Source organism: Episyrphus balteatus, chromosome 4 (genome assembly GCF_945859705.1).
Source record: "Episyrphus balteatus chromosome 4, idEpiBalt1.1, whole genome shotgun sequence".
Classification (NCBI taxonomy): domain Eukaryota; kingdom Metazoa; phylum Arthropoda; class Insecta; order Diptera; family Syrphidae; genus Episyrphus; species Episyrphus balteatus.
Window position 1 is genome coordinate 12050192 of NC_079137.1, and position 20547 is coordinate 12070738.

A 20547-nucleotide genomic window follows, 5' to 3' on the forward strand; every position below is an offset into this window, starting at 1 on the left:
GCGGTGTAATACTTAATACTTATCCTGTGACTACAAAAAAAACCATTGGGACCTTGATTATTTAGTTAAATACTAACCTTTTTTTAAATTGTTTAAAAATTTCAGATGTCTTAAGATTCATGTATTAAAAAAAAAAAAACACCCACGAACAGCCAACAAAAATAATATATAGAGCAAAAGAAAAAATATTTGAAGAATTTTTATTATATTATTTACATCTTATGCCTAGCATCACATTACATTGTTTATTACATTTACAATTTTGGGTTTTTAAAAGTTTTTATTTATCAAATTTTTTTAATAATTTTTATTTTATAATTAAAACTAACTTTTTTTTTTTTTTTTGATAAAACTTGAATTATCATTTGTATTTCTTTTTTTATTTATTTTATTTTTTTCTTTTACTTTATTTATAGTATATTCAATTTCTTTTTGTCGTTTTTTTTTTATTTAATGTTAACAATTTAAAAACTAATTTTAAAGTATAATGTACATTTTCTATAAGTAGGTATAATAATATTTTTTATTTTATTTTTTTATAAGATTTTTCATTCTTTTCTTTATTTAATTTATTAATATTAGTTATTCTTAGTTTTTTTTTATTTACAATTAAAAAAAAATTAAATTAAAATATAATTTTATACCTAATCGTTTAAAAAATCAATAGATTAATATTAAAAAAATTATAAAGAAACTAAATTTTGTAAAAAAAAATTAAATAAATTTATTTAAATTCCACTAAGAATCAGTCGTGATACGTGTCACGATTTAGCTAACGTCAAAAGTGACAGCATTAAAACGATATAAATGACATTTCTGTTGAGAACACTTGCCGATGACATAATGGCGGATGCAGCATGTTCACCTGAAAATAAAACAAAATACAAGTCAAACTAATGCTACTGGTTGTGCATCAATAAATAAAATATAAAGAATAGAAAATGGTGCCAACAATGACTTCCATTTTGTCGACATTCACCCGTTATTCACATAAACTATTGGTCTATGTATACACAAACGGATACGGATATACACGAAAGTATAACAAATGTTATTTCAGCAAAAAAAAAAAAATAAAGAAGCATCTGTATGGCGGGTATATAACATTACAAATCGCAATTTGGACTTACCATTTATCACGTTGAGCGTCACGGTGGCGCTGGGACTGTTCGACGGACTACATGTGTAATTTCCAGAATCCCGTTTTTTCGTCACTTCAATGATTAATGAACCCATCTGGTTGGACAGGACATACCAGCGCATATAAATAATATAGAAAGGAATAAAAATAGAAAAATAGAAAAGCGGACATTAGGGAGACATTAGTTTTGTTTGATTGTGTGATTCAGCAACAAACGCGATATGCGGACAACAACTGTTTTATGTTGAGGATTTGAAATGGATTTTTTTTTTGTTGTTGTATAAAATCAGAAAACATTAGTTGTAATATTTGAATGTTGTGATGAATGGAATCGAGTTAAGGGCTTTACACACACATAGACAATACTTACCGTACTCAATGAACCTTCAACTTCTGGAAAATTTCTATCGATTTGCATTCGATGTCGGTTAGAATCGCCCATTAATTGCTCCGATCCATGATACCACATGATAAATGTTGGCGGTTCTAGAGCACCCCGAATAATGCAGCGTAGGACAACAATGCTGCCAGCCTTGACATAACGATCTGGCTCTCCAGAGATTTCAGTACGGGGAACTGTAAAAAAATGTGATTGGTTATTTCGCAAAATCTCATAGAGTATGAAGTTGTGATAATTGTAGGACAGAAATTTCATTGAAATTTATATTTTTTGTAAAAAAATGTATTTCGCAAATATTGTTAAATTTCGCAAACCTTTGCAAAAATATAAAAGTGACCTAAAAGACGCTGCGCGTATTTGCACCAAACGAACCTTAGTGTTTTAATATTTTTTCCATCCTTTATTGTAATTTCGCCACTACTTCGCAAACTTCTTAAAAATATTTCGAAAATTATTGCCATCAAAACTGATTGAAATCAACATAACCTAGGAAATATTTTTGCTAACATTAAAAACAACTCCACAAAGACTTTCGCTTCACATCAACTAATTTCGCAAAAAATATTAACTAGCGAAAATGTTTTGCTCGTGATTATAAACTGTACGAAATTCTTACTTGCAAACATTTTACTATTTCTTTCAATTTATTCAACTAATCTATCGCAAAGTACTTTTGCAAGTGAGAATTTTGTTTGGTTTTCACTTTAATTTGCAATACATCTATTTGCACAAACAAGCTTCGAAATTAAAAAAAAAAATTAAAAAAGATTGCTTATCCCAATAATCGCAGACTTTCGCAAACTATTGAAAACTATCTTTAATTCATTAAAACATTTCTGTGTTTTTTTTACTATTTGCAGTTAAATTACTGCGAAAATTGTGAAAAGACTTTGGCAAACTTTACAATAATTTCGCAAGTAATATCTTGTATAAGTAAAAATAAGTACAGACCAATGCAAATTTTATCAAAACAATGCGAAAAATTGTAATTTATTATTTTCTATCTGTGGACAAGGTTAAGTAATAAATATTACATATTTTTGTAAGAAAAACTTGAAAAGTTTTGCGAAGAAATTTTCGCAATCTTTTACAAAATATATTTGACAACCATCATAAACTGTGTAAAAAAATTCTAATGATATTTCTGCAAAATATTTGCAAGGACTTATTTGTTTTATGCAGTTCATTTAAGAAACACTAAATTTTCGCAAATTTTTTGCGAAATATTGTAGGTACATCAAATTATCAAAACTAAAAAAAATAACTAAATGTTTACTTTCTTTGTAAAACTTCGTATTTCAATTTGATATATGTAAGTAAATTCAATTAAACAACTTCTTATTCTAACAAATTTTAGAAAGCAAAAAAACTGTTATTAAGAATCAAAAAATGAAAATAAACAGAAAGACAATTTCAGGCTTTCTGAAATTATTTATAAATAGGTAATGCAAAATATTATTTATGCAAATCAACGCTTACCTACTTTCGCAAATTATTGAAAATTGCTAAAAGTTTATACGACTTCTAAAAAATTAAGAATGGCGCCCTCTAGAGTAAAAAAAAAAAAATATTTTTTTAAATGGAAACGCTTCATACAAAAAGAAGTTCAAAAACTAAAACCCAGCTACTTAAAAAAATTTCGCTCTAAAAAGTATGAAACAATTTCATCTATATCCTTGCAAGGATCTAAATAAAATTAAGAAATATTTTTCAAGACGTTAACCCTGAATGAATTTCCCTAAAAAAAAAGTCCCTAAAATAAAAATCCTAAGCAATAAAATTGGAACAATGGAAAATAAATATCAAAATTACTGCTTTCGGAATAAGCTTAAATTACTCAAAGTCTAGACAAAATCTATTTCATGTCCTTTTTTTGGTATCCCCCAATTTATATTATTAAATAATCGTAACTTGGAGTATTTTATATTTGTGTAGGTCCAACTATTAACCCCAAGAAAAAAATAAAAATATTCATTCATCTATATAGGTAAATAAAATCTACTAAGAAATTTTCCACTTCATTTCCTTTTTGATTTCCTTTTTTTTTTTTGCTTTTGGTTGGTTTTGTTTTGTTTTTATTCAAAATCGAACCTTTTGTTCGTTGTGGTATATCCTATTTGTATTTATGTGTGTGTTTTTGATAGGATACTTTTCGGACTAAATAGAAATCTCTAAATTGCAAATCGTTACGCCTACTTGGGTTCAAACATATTCAGTTTTCTCTTAATATCCCTTCTTAAATCGATATAGCTATATATTGTTCCATTAGGCAAATAGAGATTCCATTTGTCCTTCCTTCCTTCCTCTTGTCCTAGTTTATTTTCTAATGTCCACATATGAATGCTATGCTTTTGTTTTTGTATTTTTGTGTTTGTCCTCTCATAAGGACCTGCCATATCTGATCTGTGTAGAGTAGGTATATGTGAACTCTCGAGAAGTGTATTCTAAATTGAGATGAAATCTTCTTGCCTTGGAATACATAGTTGTCGTCGTAGTCGTATAGTCGTTGTCATCCTTGCCATCGTCAAATTGCTTAAATGTCAATTGCCTCCTAGAGTAAGAGTTTGTGTGGCGTGCAATTTCTCTGTTTCTCAATATAAAATCGAAAAAAGAAAATGAAAAAAAAAAAAAAAAAAAAACATACGAATCACTAGAAAATCCTCCTGTCAAAACCAAATCCTAATTTGCCAATCCTTACATCACACTCAACCTCCACCCACAAATAACACCTGTGTATTTCAGATGAGATAAAAAAAAAAAACACGAGAAAAAAGGACTCCGATAACGACCACAAAAATCCCCACACAAGAAACTTAAAAGGATTCCCAGTATTCCTGCTGCAAATTGTATTTTTATTGGATTCCTTAGTGAGTTTTATTTTTTATCTTTGATATCTCTTTACGCCACCCATAGACACAGCCAGCACAGAATCCTGCTGATGAAACCGAACACACACTCAAACACACTCAACAAGACGTCGACAACGACATCGACGACGACATCATAGAGAGGCCAAATCCTTGGGGGATAAAAGGAGTGAGCGCTTTTATGGATGATCGCTTAGGGTTTTATATGCGGATTGGACTTTAAATGACGCGCCTAAGTGTCTTTTTGCACGTTCGATCATAAACTGCATGGTTATTGCGTAAAACTCGACTGCTCTTCTGCACGTTTTATGACAAAGGAGTTTTTGTTGTTTTTTCTGTTTTATTTTTTTTTTCTTTTTCTTGTTCGGTTGTTCGTTTATTCGTTCTCCAGGTTTATGGTTAAAAGGGAGTTATCGACTTTAAGGGGATGAAACGAAAAATTGTTTTACTAATGGGGTCGTGTCTTATAAGAAATTATTGAGACTTTTAAGTAAAGATTTTCCATTAAAAGTTCGTTCATTTCAGGATTTATGTATAAGAAATCCTTGTCCCCAAAAGGGACAAAGGTAATTTTTGAATCCAATTTTATTTTAGCTCAATTAATAAGGTTTGAATTTAAAGTCCAATTGGTAACAATTGGGCATGGAAAATGTATGATTTCTGTGAGGTATTGTTCGCCGTTCGCACTCGGCGGTAAATTTTAGGTTCTTCCATTTGGCCTTCCTCATTTATGGGGTGTCGAATGTATGACATAATCGTGTCACAAAATGTATTAATTTTTACACGGAGAAAAAAGGGCACCTTAATAAGATGATGCCCACCATAAATCCCACCTTCTTAAAGCAATACGATTTCCGCTTAAAATAAGTGGAATTCGTTTAAATTCTGATACTTTATTTTGTTTTAATGTGAGTTTTTTTTTTTTTCCTAAAACAACCGACGACAGAAAAAACCTTAAATCCTAACTTCTTAAAACAAAACGATTTCCGCTTAAAATAATTGGAATTACATTCTGTTAATTTTAAGTTGAACTTCTGTTCATTTTAATGAGAATTTTCATCCTAAAAAAAACGAAAAAAAAACATAAATAAAATGCTCTTTAAACAATACGATTTCCACTTGTTAAATTTAAAGTGAACTTCATGTTATTTTAATGGTAATTTTCATCTTAAAAAACCAACAGAAAATTAAAAATTTTATAGTCAGAATTCAGCTTTAGTTGTATTTTGTAATGATGAGGCACTTGCCTAGTAACCCAACAGTCTTATGTTCCACATAAAAAAAATATTTTCCGCTTAAATTAAGTGAATTTCTTTTCAATTCGCAAATTCAAGAAATTAAGAAGATTTGTCCGCTTAATTTTAGAGGGAAATATTCTTGACAAAAAAAATTGCAGAGATCCGCTTAATTTAATGTTGAACCCGCTTGTTTTTTAGGTGTTCATTTTTTTCCGTGCAGTGACCCAGCAGTTGTATCCTCGATCCCTAGTGTCTGCCATATAAGATGATTTTCCGCTCAAATTAGGTGGAATTCTTTTAAATTTGCGCATTCAAGAAATTAAGATGAATTTTCCACTTAGGTAATTTAAGATGGAAGACATCTTGGCAAAAATCCATTTACTAATCCACTTAATTTAATGTGAAACCCGCTTGTTTTTAGGTGGTCTTTTTTCTCCGTGTAATGACCCAACAGTTGTAGGTTCAATCCCCAGTGGTTGTCAATTTATTTTTTAATTTAAATGTTTCCACATAAAAGTAAGATGATTTTAAGTTTAAATTAGGTGGATTTCTTTTTAATTTGCGCATTCATAAAATTATGAAGATTTTTCATCTTTTCAAAAAATCATCAGAAATCCACTTAAATTTATGTGGAATCCGCTTGTTTTTGTTTGTCTTTTTTCTCCTTGTTGCTACACCTCTTGTAACCAGACTCACCGACCCCAAAAACCTCTAAGCAAACAAATTAATATACCAAAATCAATTCATTTTCTCAAAAAAAAAAAAAAAATGATTATATTAAGTAGCTATTTTATTTAATTTTATTTTTAAATTTAATTTCTGAATTAAAACTTTCTATTTTTTATCATTAATATCTTCTTCAAAAATATTTAAATTTAGTCAAATTAACTCGAAAGAATTTCTCATATTTCAAAAATTTTGTATACCTAACTGAAATAAAATTTCCCAAAAGAAAAACGAACACATAACCACTTTTATCATTTTCATCTTCAAATATAATTAAATTGAAATTACTTTCCTTCATCGACCTCTTTTTCTCTGTCCTCCCACCCCATTGACATCCTTATTCAAACAAAACTCAAATTAATTAATTTTATTCCCCAACACTCTTTACCAACAACAAAAAAAAATCTTTTCCTTTTCAACTTTAATAATTGTTCATCATCCCTTTTTCCTCTTCTATTGACAACACACACACGCACACAAAATTTCATCTTCAATTCTTCTGTCTATGTCAAGAATTTCAATTAAAGATCATTTAAAGTCTATTTTCTCAAAAACAAAAGCAAAATATTTCCCGGAAATTGTTGACTCAATTATTTTATCCTTCCTTAAATCAACAACATCACCCATATAATAATCATTCACAATCATACCAAAAGTTAACACACACACTCAGAGTTATATATATTTCTATAAAAGAGAAGAAAAAAAAAATTGTGTTGGATTTACTTACCCACAACATCGAGATAAACTTTTGCACTAACTTTTGGTTCTGTCGACACTTGACACTCATATGCACCAGCATCCCTTGCTTGAACGTACTTAATCTGCAATGTCCAAAATTTATTCGGTTGATTTAGGACAACAAATCTCTGGTCAGCAATGAAGACAGCTCTGTAAGGATATTTATAAGAGACAAAAAGTCATGAGAAAACGAAAATATAACAAAAAAAAAACAACAAGAAAATAATATGTAGAACAATAACAGTCAACAAAAATATATGACAATTGCATTTTTGGGGTTTATATAGAAAGAAAGGGGAGGGGGAGCGAGGGGGTAATATCAGATTCTGAATTCTGAATCTTCTTCTTGTTCTTCCCGACAATAAAGTGTTTGGCCATAAAATGTCTCTGAATTTTATGACTTTGGGACTCTTGGAACTTGGAACTTCCTGCCCTTTCGTTATACATCTTTCTGGCCCTTTAGCGCCCCATCTCTGACCTTTTTGCCATGCACTTTAACATTTTTCACTTGAAAAGTCACACAGGGGATAGTTCTATACGTGCGGATATAGTTTATATGAGAATATTAGAGAGAGAGAGCGTTACAAAAGGCTCAGAAGTGGGATGTCATTCTCGAAAATCTCTAAAAACCCCCCACATCAGCAATTTGTTTTAACCCCCTCTCTTTTCCCTTTGTCAAAACTTTATGTGTGTTGTTTCTCTATCAGAAACGATGAATTTTTAATCTGGGATAAGACTTTTGTATTTAGTTGTTCGGTTTGGTTTTGGTTTTTCTTGGGAGAGCACATAAACTCTTTCTCTCATCGTTGGCGGTGGTGAAGAGAGACAGAATAAGACATTGGAAAATAGAAATGGTATGCACATTTAAGTTCTTAAATAAGAGCAAACAGTTTTTCAGTTTAGAAAAAAGGAAAGAAGGCAAAAAAATAAAATCTAAATAAAACGAAACGAAATGAAAAATATCCTTGAGGAAGGATCTTTCTCTACTGCTGCTGCTGCACTCGTTCGTAATGAAAAGTAACTCAACGAACCAAACAAAAATGCCTTGAAAGTTTTTTTTTTTTTTGCTATATTTTGTTTTTCTGTCCTATTTTTTAAGCAGGCAATGAGGATGGCAAAGGACCTTCACCGCAAAACGAACTATCTTGGTTCATTTTAATTTTTTTTTTTTTTTTCATTTTAATTTTTTTTTTGTATAAACAAAAATAAGGGAAGAAAGTCAAGTAGGTACTAGTAAGTTTTCTTTCAGGGCCAAGTTGAAAAAGGAAAAGGAATTGTTGGAAGGAAAAAGCTGGTAGAAGGCTGGGAATGGTGTCCATGCTCAGCTCATGCCCACATAGCAATCTTGTTTTGTATGCTTTTCATTACTCTTGTGAGTATAATTATTGTCGTTGTCATTAAATTTCGTATGAGAGTGTTTTTTTTTTTTACTTACAGTAAAAGGAATTTTATTTATTTTTTTTTTTTTGCATTCAAAAAAGGAAATAATTAAATTTTAGCCCTTGGTGTGTAGTTTTGGGTAAAATGGATGAAATTATGTGTCAATGGTTGGAAAATTAAAATTGTTTCTTTTTTAGATGAATACTATGCTAACGAGGTTGTAATTGAGAGAGCGTTTTTTTTTTTTTTGGATTGTACAAAAGAGAAATAGTAATAACGGTTTGTTTGTTTAAAAATTGATGTTTTTGTAATATTTGTGAATATTTTACTTTCTAATGTTTGTTTTTTGTTTCCAAATAAGATAAATAAAAAAATATTTTTTTTTTAGATTTCAGTGATTTTTCTGTTTTATTGTAAGAGATTTTTCTGAAAAATTAATTTTCATTTTTTTCTAATAGTGTTTGTTAAAAATGCTCTCAAGAATTTTGCTGAAATTCAATTTTTACTTGCGATATAGGTACTATAGGGCAAGTTTAGGATTCGTAAAAAAAATCGAACTCGAGATAACAATTTTACATGACATTACGATGATGGAGAATGCCAAAAAAGTGGGTCCGGCAATTCTGTCTGTCTGTCTGTCTGTCTGTCTGTCTGTCCGTCTGTCTGTCTGTAAGAACCTCGAGCTACATCCTAAACTACTGAAGGGATTTTCTTTAAACTTGGTAGTTAACAGTTTTGAGTGATTCCCTAGAGGAGAAATTGAAGTTTTTTTTTTAGGACCAAAACTAACGGTACCTGTCATATAACGGAAACAGAAAAGTTGATTTATTTCAAAAACGGCTCTAACGATTTTGATTAAAATTTTTCTGCTTACTGTTACAGATAAGAGCCTTCTTTGACAATAAAAAAAATATTTTTTGTACCGTTATCAACGGTACCTGCCATAGAACGGTTTTTTTGATTTATGAATTTCTCATAAACGACATAACAGATTTCGACCAAATTTTTAATACAGAAACGTTTAATCAATCATTATTTAAAAAAATTTAAAATTTTTCAAAAACCACATTTTTGGATTTTTAAAAAATATTTCAAAATTTTTTTTTGAAAAATCAATTTTTTGGAATCGAGTTGGTGAAAAAATTTGAAATTTTGTTTTTATGTGTAAATTAATTATTTATTCAAAATTGCATATCAACTTTTTTTTTGAAAAATGTTAGAAAATTTTTATATATAAAAAATTATTTTTTTAAAAAACGGCTCTAACGATTTTCGAAAATTTTTTTCTAAAAATTCCTTTTTACACTAGAAATAAAATGGCATACTTTGTTTTTTGTAAAAGATCATTTAAAACGGTATTTTATTATTTATAAAAACGGATTTTATTTTTTTTGTACCACTAACGAAATTCCGTGAAAATGTCAAATTTTCCCTAATTTTGTTCAATAAAAAACTTTAACATTAGAGTAACTTTTAACATAAGAGCAAGTACGTGCGACCCCAGTCGTGCAATTTTTTCTGTTTGTTCAACTTTATTAGCATCATTTCAATGCTCAAATTTTATTTTTCTTAGATGAGTTAAATTTCTCAAGCTTATTTTTATATTTTTTAGAGTAGCTGTTTATAGTTGGCTAAACTTTTATTCGACTTTTCTGTGAAAAAATAATCCTTTTCTATAATATTTTTCAGACATGTTTCAGCAACATGGTTTAAGAAAATCTTGTTTATGTTTACCTTATTATTGTCTGAATTTCCTAAGGATTTCACCTAAGTATAATTGTAAAATTTTTGTGTAAATTTTTGCTGAATCAATTTCTTGGTATTTCAGAAATATTTCTCTACATTAGTTTTTCTGAATTTTGACAGAAATGTGTCTTAAAATTTTTTTTCAGGAACGGCTTATATTTTCTATTTTTTTATTAGATTTTTTTTTGAGAAGGTTTAAAAATAATTCTTAAATTTTTTTTCAAAGACTTTTAAGTGTTTCGGATGCAAGTACATTTTAGTTTTTTAGATACTCTCAAAATTTAATTTAAATATTCAAAAATATTTTGTTTTGCTTATTTCCTCATTTTATTGAAGCAGCTTTGCAACATTTCGTTACATCTGTTTTTTTTTTATGTTTATCAAACATTTCTGATTTATTTCTGAAACATTTTGTTTATGTTTTGAAATCATAACAGTCACATATCTTAATCTTTTTTTTTTGTTTTTCTCTCAATAATGTTTCTGCAAATGTTCTCGGGTATATATTTTTTAAAAATTCCTTTAAAATATTTCCTTACGTCTGATTTTTTTTTAATGAATTTTTAATAATTTTTTTACTTTTTTTTTGTTTTTCTCTTCTTCTCAAAAATGTTTCTGCAACATATTCTCGGTTGTTTGTATATTTTTTAAAAATCTTTCAATTTACAGAAGCATACTAATTGAGTTTTAAGAAATATTCTGAATTTTCTATTTAAAAAAAAGGATTTTGTTAAAATAGTTCTACAAATTTGTTTGTTTGTTTCGTATGCAACAAAGTTGATGAATATTCTACCGTATGTATTGCGTAATAGTTCTGGAAGATTTTGAACAATTTTGATGTTTTTATTCGAATTTTAAAAGGTTCTGACAAATCTATAAAATAAAATAAATATTCAGCTGCTGTTCTTGAAGTAATTGTGTTCTTTCTCAACAATGTTGCGAAACTTTTTTTTTAATTTCTAATAATTTGAAATAAACTAAAAAAATATTTAGCAAGGTTTGTGAAAAAGGGTTTGTGTTCCTTAATTTATTGAGAATATAACGTGGCATTAAAATTTATTTTTTTTTTCGTCATTAACATGAATAGTAAATCATCCCATTATAGAAAAATAGTAGAAAAGGAGTGAAAAGGAGGCAAAAGAACTGATTGAGGTTGCATTAGTTCAAAAGAAACTTTGTGCACTAAACACAAAGTAAAAGTTATTAAAATTGTATATTTAATATTCTTACCAACTTTTTTTTTTTCTCTAACATCACTTCATAAAGTGAAAATATAATTTATCACCCTAAAACAATAGAATCTATTATCAATAACTTTACTATGAATTTTTTTTTTCTCTCTACCAACACCTCATCTAACCAAGAACAAAAAACACAAAATAGAAAATAAAAAAAAAAGTGAAGAACTTTTGTTGTGTGGAAAAACAATTTTAAGGAAAAACAATCACAATTCATCAGTGGAAAGTACCCTCTCTATATACTTTAGTGTTCTTTTATTCCCTCAAAACATAAACAAATTCCTACTTTTTTCAGCTTCTTCTTCTTCTCTCTTATTGTATATCTATATAGTAATTTTTTTTGTTACTTCCTAAGCACTTTGGGTCTTTAGTTATGGTAGATTTTCATTTTTCAGCCCAACAGAGAGAGAGAACAGAACACACAACAGCAGTACAATATTTTTCTCTAGGTACTAAGAGTTTTAAGGGCAACAAAAAATGTTGTATATAAAGAAAAGAAGCTTTAAATATTTTTCCCTCAACACGAAGATTCTTTAGCCCTTCTTCGTACTCTCAACTCAACGTCTTTTGTAATAGTTTCTCCTTTCTATTTAAAAATAAAAAGAAGAAGAAGAAGAAAAAAATTGCTACTGCTAGCTGTACTTTATCTCTTCCTACTTTTTTTCTGTATAGTTTTTGGTATTTTTTGCTGGAGCTATACTTACTTCTAAGGAATGAGAAATGAAAGTTTGCATGAGTCTGCTTTGAAAAGGGTTCCCCATAAAAAAAATGAAAAGTCTTTAAAAAATATGAGATAGCTTAACTTTAAGTTTTGTATTTATAATATTATTGTCTCTAAAAGAAGACCAATATGTTTTCTTTAAGTTTCAAAAATTGTATAGAATATCCTCCTTTTCTTCTTTAACAAATTGTTGTGCCATAAATATTTTTTTTGGGTGGAGAACATAATAATTCGAGAAGAAATCCGATTTATTGGAATATTTTTGTTACTAAAATGTTTTATACAAAAAATGTTTCGAAACGTTTTACAATATTTAAGGAACTTTAAACAGGATTTGGGGTAATTTCAATTATTAGTTTTTAATTATTTAAAGAACAGAATATTCAAAAGAAATATCTTAAAGAACTATTACAAAAATAAAAGAAACATTACAATGTTTCAGCAACATTTTTTTTAAAGTTGGTTAGAAGAATACAAATTTTTCCGATAGGTGCATTTTTAAAGTCGCAGGAACATAAAAAAAATTAATGAAATTCTGTTTAAAAAATTTTTAAGCAACATTGTTGCAAAAAACTCAAACAATTTGGATTCCAAAACACATAAACGTTTCATGACTTTTTCAATTTATTGGTTTTTTCTTACATTGCAAAATCGTAACATTTTTTGCCATTAAAAGAAACAATATCTAATAAATATTCTGCAACATTTTTTGATGTTGTTGCGATGAATATAAATATTTCAGATACTTTTTTAAAGTATCAGAAATATTTTAAAATCATTTTGGAAACGTTTTGAATTAAATATTATATGAAAAAAATTTCAAGTATCAATGTTGCCAAAAATACCAAACGAATCTGATTTTTGCAACATTTTAGATTTATTTGAGCAACATTTGAAACGCGTTTTCGTATTACTTTGGAAATTAACGAATATTAAAATTTTCTTGAAATAATTTTAGCAACATCTTTAAACAAACACATTTTCTTAAGTCTTATTAAACTAATTTGAAAAAAAAACAACAAAATTTCGAAACATTCTCATCAACATTGTAGCCTACAAACCATAAAAGACTGCTTTTATAAATTTATCTAGACAATAAATCAAATTATATAAAATCCTGGGAGGATAATAATTTGTGCAAAATACTGTTACTGACACACACACACACACACACAAAAATACATCACACAAAATACACATGGAATGTTTTCAGTATATTTAGACTATGATGTGGTCTACATATACACAACATATCTCTCTCTCTGAGAAGTAACACCGTTATACCGTTTACCACAATCTAATTACACATCCAACATAAACAAGCCATCAAGTTCCTTAATTACCTGTCAACCGTAAGGATATGGCCATCTCGTACACGAATCCAGGAAACTGGTTTATTTCCGAGCTGTTGCACCTGTGTGTTTATACAAAAAGAGAAAAAAAAAAACAAAAAAAGGATAAAACAGAACATAAATTTAATAAGAGCTCAACAGATGCTGTGTATTATTATTATTATAGTTAGGCAAAAAGTATATTAACTGAGTTGTAGAGGGTAAAATATAGATAAAATTATTATGGTGTGATATCTTTATCTTTAAGAATGTTAAAAAGAACCTACTATCTACCCAATTACAAGGATAATAAATTTCACAAAAAAAAAAAACATAAATAAATAAAAATGAACTTACTTTGCAGGGTAGGTAAGCATGCGTACCCAATTGTGATGTGACATTGATACTCAATGGTTCTTGTATATTTGAACCTGTTGTATGAGTTGATGATGACGATGTTGACGAAATTGGGCGTGGATAGTGCTTAGATAGATCAAGGGTGGAGAACATGTCAGCATAGGTACGGTCTGAAATTATAAAGGTTGCAAAAGACTTATAGTTTTTTTTTTTATATAAAATATTAAAAAATAAAACAAAAACTGCTATATGTATGGGGATATTTGAAAATTTGTATAGAGTATAGTAAGAATGTTTAAAAAAATATTTAATTAGTCTATATAGAAATAGAGTGGCAAATGAATTTTTTTTTAAATAAATAAAAAAAACTATTTGGTGAAAAATATTATTTAAATTCTCGAAAATTTTCTATTAGCATTTTCGAAGATTTTTTAATCCTCTTTTATTGAGCCTAAATAAGTGCAAATAAACTATTGAATTGCGCTGAAACTGTTAAATAACTGCCGAGAAACAAAAAAAAAAAAAAAATTTTACATAAAATATTTTTTATTTTACGAAAAAAGTGTGCACTAAAAATCCGAAAAGAAAACACTTATTTTTGAGTCATAACATAATATTTTAAACATTTTTCGGATATATCCACGTGGTTCTGTCTCATATAAAAGAAATTTTGCCAACAAAAGAATTTGTTATATTAATATTTTAAATTTGTGAATAGAAAAAAAGTACGTATACGCCACCCTAACCCATTCCTTATTTATTAGGAATTCAACAAGCAACATTTTAGAATAATGTTAGCAACATTTTTAAAATCATTTAAGTTTGTAAATAAAATATTTACACTATCAAAACATTTTTTTATAGCACGGTGCTGCTTAGTCCTTTTCTAATTATGGAAAAAGAGCAGCACCATTTCATTCATTCGTTTCAATAGAAACACACTAAAAAATAAGCGTATACTCCACATTGATCTATTTAGCTTTGGTTTTAGTCAATTGTTCCTTCATTTATTAGTATCTATAAAGATATGCCAGAGGTACAGTCAATTTTTGAACCTTTGCCAGGTCACTATGGCGTATGTGTAATGTTTTTTTTTTTGAGAAACTTTTTAGATTTTCTTCGGTTATATAATGATTCCGCTATATTCCTCGTCAGTAAGGATAACAATTCTATTTTCCAAATTTTTAATTAATTAGTTTTTTACTAGAAAAAAAGATACGTATACGCCAGAGGGACCTTGTTTGATAAATATTTAAACAACGAGCAATATTTATTGGGGTAGGAGTGCAAAGAATGTTTCGTGACTTTAGGTTTAACGAAAATGATTAATACATAGTTATATTCATTGTTATTGAATTGTAAACGACACTTTGTCGCATAGGTCTGATGGTTCTCTAAGGTCTTAGGGGTTAAAAAAGTGATTTTTGTATTTAAGAAATTTTATGAATGCAGCTGGGAGAAAATATTTCATAATCACTAATCAAAACGTGAAATTTGCCAAACAAACAACTTAATTTTTACAAACCCGATTTTCTATGAATATTTAATTTTCATTTTTATTAGTTCAAAGTCGAGAAATAATAAAAAGGAATACCTTCCACAAACTATTGTAAACCATTTCTGAGTACCTACTTATAATGCACCTAAGATACATAGTTTACAAACTTGCGAAGGAAACATCTTCAATTCTCAGAATTAAAGTTTTTGAATTTAGAGTTAAATGTTTCAAAGAAATGGATTTTTTGAATAGTTTTAGATATTCAAGTTGAAATATTACGAAGAATAGAAAATATTGTAATTTAGGGCTTTTTACTTCTAAGTTTTTCTATGTACACTTAAATCAAGCTCTCATGAAAGTTTTTCTTAAAATAAAAATATAAAACCGAAATTTGAAAATCTAAAATCAGTAAAAACAAAAAACCTAAATCTGTCAAATATTTGTATTTTAATTTGAAATAGAATCTGTGGAATGTAAAAAATTTAATTCCACAGTAAACGATTTTTAATAAATAAACATATTTTTTCTCCGAAAAAAGTATTATAATTCAATTTAAATTTAATTGAGATGATAATCCATAAAACATCAAAAATATTCATACAAATTCTCTCCATTCAAGAATACATATATTTTCTGCAAAATATTAAATGAAAGAGCGCAATTTAATTAAATTCTTTACGTTTTCATTTCCCTGATGTTGACTTTGATGTTAGTTAGTTTTCTTGGAAATAATTTTCCACGTCACAGGATACAAGAAAAAAAAAAACTAAAGAAAAAGAAAAGACAACTATGTAGATAATGAAAACTCCTTATTAGTTGACAAGTTCATAAATTGCCAAAGGATATTAGCAAGATGAAAAAAAAAAAACTCATGAAATATAAGGAAAAACTATTTTCCCTTGTTCCACCAACCACGACATCAATTTTTGTCGTCGTCGTCATCGGTGGGATGGAAATCGGAAGGATGGAACATTGAAGAACACGTCGTTTGTTCTCCCCATGACGTCTTCGGGAGTCCTGATGAGATGAAATAAAAAAAAAAAAAATCAGTGAAAAAAAAAAACTAATTGCTTCTCAGGGAAATGTGTAATAAGATTTCCAACTCTTAATTATTATCTTTGACTTTACACAAACGAGACTAATAGCTTATGAAATATTATTCAACCGTCTTTTCGACGTCGTTGTACAAATTTTCAATTGAAAATTTATTAAAAGAGGAAAAATTATGCCTCAAAGAGTTTTTTGTTTTTTAAAGCTTTTCTATCCACAAAGTGCGGTAGATAGCAACTTGTGTATAAGGTTATTTATACCACCCCTAAGTGAAGGGTTTAATGAAATATTGAATGAATTCTGCACTCGTTTGAAGTGGTCTCAATTATTTAATAATATTATTTTTTTTTTAATTTTAAAAATATTAGCTATACAAATTGCTTTTAATTAATGTATCTTTTTTTCCTATAAGAACACCATTTTTTTTTATAAATTCTACTTTAACCTCAAAAATTCATTTTGAAAAGCTTTTAAATATTTTATGTCAAATTAGCGATAAATTTATGTCAATTGATGGCCTGTTTTTTGGAAAATCCTCAATTATTTTTTAGGCATTTTTATGTTGGTCATCATCAATATGAAATAGAGACATAGAGATGGAGAGTTATTGGCCACTTTGTTGTTGTTGTTGTTTTTTTTGTTGGCTAATAATAATAATAATTGGCTTATGGATATTGAATGGAAATTAATGAGTCGATTTTGCAGTTCAGTTAAGATTAATTATTATAATCGGATGAATTAATTGATAGTTTAGTTTTGCAAGCTAAAAAGGTTTTTTTTTTGTATCAACATCGACTATTATAGAAGTATCAATATTTTATTAAAAAACCACAATGATTTATTTTATATGTAAAATAAATTTTTGGAATTTTTAGAACGAGGGAATGTTTAGAAAGATTTTATTGGTTAATTTATGTGTTAGTCCTTTATTATTATTTTTTTTTTAGCTAGAGGATTTATTTATGTTTGTATTTTGCATAATATAAAATTGTGTGTAATTATGTGTGAAATGTAAAATTAGTTTAATCACATTGTTTAGGAATTTAATGCTTAGAATAAATATTTACAAATTTTTGAAGGTTTTTGATTTTGGTTTTATAGAGAAAGGAGGAATTAAATTTTAGTTACTATAATTACTATTCGTTTATCATTTTTAAGCTCATTAATTAAGTTTGAAATTTTTAATGGACAATGGGAAAATTTGGCTTAAATATTAGGATTTAAGTTGACAGAGTATCGTTGAAAAGGACACAAAATAGAGTTTTTTTTTTTCAAATATTAAAAAACAAAATTGAACAATTATTTATGTCATACACACCTCATGCCAAATATTTTCAAAATTAACTCAGGATGAAATTTGATCATTCATGTTCATTGTTCATATTTGATGGCCAACTTTCGATCAAAATTATGACAACGGGGATTAAGTTATACAATGTTATGTGTTTTTCAGTAATGAATTTACGTTCCACAACCTAAACTTTTTTTTTGAAAACAGTGATTAACTTAGAAAAAATATTGCGCATACACCACAGTGACCCACTTCGACAGCGACTTATAAAATCGATACAGAACTAATATAAGTATATAACATTTTCAGGAAACTTTCTCTCCACTCTTATCCCATTACATAATTCACATTGTTTAGACATTTATCAAAAAAAGATACCTCTGGCGTATACGTATCTTTTTTTCTAGTAGAAAATTTAATAGAATACAATTCAGTTTTATCAACATATGACCGAAGAAAGTCTTAAAAGCGAAAGTTACTCTAAAAATTTGGATGAAATTAAAAATGATCCACAAAGCCTTTAACTGACATAATATAAAAATATTAACAAAGGATTCTGTACTTTTATTTAAAAATTTCTGGAATAATTAATAAAAAAAATGCGAATGTAAAATTAAACGAAACATTTTATCCCAAGGTGTCCGTTTTTATAGGAGCAAACAATGTTTTTGACAAAAGTTCAATAAGTTTCAGTTAAAAATACTGAGAAACGTTTTTTGTATTCACTTAACTTAAATCTTCGTTTTTCAAATTTATTTTTGCAAAAATGAATAATTTTTCATCGAAACCATGAGTAAAATTGACTCATCACTGACAACGGTCCGTCAAAGTAATTTAATTTTATAAATTTTAATTTTGATATTTGAATTCAGTCAATTAACTTTTCAAATAAAAAATGAATTTCGTAGAAACGAAAAATTCAAAAACTCAATCATTTTTATCGAATAGTTTACAAATAAATTCATATTAATTAATAAATAAAGTGAAATTGTTTTCCGAGTCTGTTTGGACACTTTATGTATAATTAGCAATAACCAATTTAATTATTTGTTGATGAGCGAAATATTTTCATTTTTTTGTTCTTCAAACTTTAAGGCCACACAGAGAAAAATAGACCACATAAAATAGAACAAAAACAATAAGATTTCTCTATGGTTTTCATATAAGAAGGAAACCTTATTAAAACAATCGGGTTTTCCTTATTGTTTTAAAATCTGCAAAAAATAAAAAAAACGATGACCAGGCTGGGAATCGAACTGGGGACTTCAAATCATTAGTCGCCCACCTTACCACCTGAACCAACCTGCCATGAAAATATTGATCGCGATTTTTGTTCTACTGCTAAGTTGCAAAAAAAATCAACTTTTCAGTCAAATTTTAATAAGATTTTCTTAATAAAAATAATAAGAAATCTCCTTAAAAAAACCTTATTAATCGTTGATTTTAATAAGATTTCCTTATGAAATGTATGGAAGGTAAAACAATATGGCAATCTGTTAGTTTTTAGCGGGTCATATTTTTCTCTGTGCATGAACTAAAAAAAAAATATATTCCACATACACCACGGTGACCCATGTCGATAGTAACTTATAAAATTTAGTTTTTTACTGACCGTTCTTAAATATTGAGAAATTAAGTGGGAGAAAATGAAACAAGCATTATTTTTATTCTCTAAGAATTCAAATTAAGGAAGTTATGGAACTTAAAAGTTTTAGCTTTTCAGGGTTATTTGAGTTTTAAAAGCAGTTAAATGGATACCAATGCTTGTGTTACGTCAATTCGTAACGCAAAGTTGAGCAAGGTTTTCGGTTTGAAGCTACAAATTAAGTTGAATTTTAAATATATAGACACTTTCTTCATTAAAGCCAAAATGCATCTAAATACCATTAAATTCCATACCCATTTTTGTTTGCATCGAAATAAAAAATAATGATGGACTACGGATATGAAAATACCAAACAAAAAATGAAAAATTGCCTCAAACAACAATCTCATCATCGGAAAGAAAAATTTAGAAAAAAAAAATTCCTGGAAGAACGTTAAAAAAAATAGAACTCGTTGATGCCATTGGTAGAAGCAAAAAAAACTCAAAAAAAAAAAAAAACATAGAAGTGAACATCGACATGGCATCGAAAGTCGTGACATTTGCACAATTTCGAGAAAATTTGTTTGCTCATCCTGCAATGACCATGACCGCCACACCACATCCTGCTGACATGCAAATTGAACAATGATGATGCAGCAGATTACACTGAAAGATATGATGCTCTAACCTCTGCTTTTCTGTTCTATCAATATAGTTTGTTGTCTCTGTCTGTGATGATCAAGAATCTATATATGTTTGAGTTCGTGTCCTTCTTTCAATTTACTTCCTATATATCCATTCATTCATACAATTTATCCTACCAGAGTTGATTCTGGATTTCCACATATCCGGATGGGAGATGGATAGAAAAAGAAGAACTGATCAAATATTTGTGGTAGTGATGGTGCTCTAGTGGTCCCCGAAGGACGAATTTTGAAAAATTTTTGTGTAAAAAGCTTTTTCTCTTCCTCTCTCTCTATTTGATATGTGTAACTTCTGCAAACCATCAAGGCAATGCATACTGAAAGCAACGATAAAAAGTTACTACATTTATGTTCTTTTTTTTTGTGTCCTTTTTTTTTCTTTCTTTGGTTTCACCCGCTCTCTCTCTTTACATCAAACTAAAAAGGATATTTGGCCTTGCGCTCAATTTAAGACTATTTGACATGAATATATTTGCATATTTTATGAATGCGGTTGCAGATTTAGTTTTTTCTATTATTTGTCTTGTTTGTTT

At 28.1% G+C, this 20547-nt stretch overlaps 1 protein-coding gene across 1 annotated transcript in view; it reads right to left on the minus strand.

Moving 5' to 3' along the window:
- Nucleotides 1-659: 659 nt before the first annotated feature.
- Nucleotides 660-20547, minus strand: part of LOC129918348 (zwei Ig domain protein zig-8-like) — a 45819-nt gene continuing 25931 nt past the window's right edge. Inside the window, exons 3-8 of the mRNA XM_055998821.1 lie at nucleotides 13887-14056; nucleotides 13542-13612; nucleotides 7103-7263; nucleotides 1512-1717; nucleotides 1131-1236; nucleotides 660-865 (exon numbers count right to left, since the gene is read on the minus strand). Coding sequence (XP_055854796.1) covers nucleotides 762-865; nucleotides 1131-1236; nucleotides 1512-1717; nucleotides 7103-7263; nucleotides 13542-13612; nucleotides 13887-14056 — 818 coding nt within the window. The 3' untranslated portion in view covers nucleotides 660-761. The remainder of the gene's footprint in view (nucleotides 866-1130; nucleotides 1237-1511; nucleotides 1718-7102; nucleotides 7264-13541; nucleotides 13613-13886; nucleotides 14057-20547) is intronic.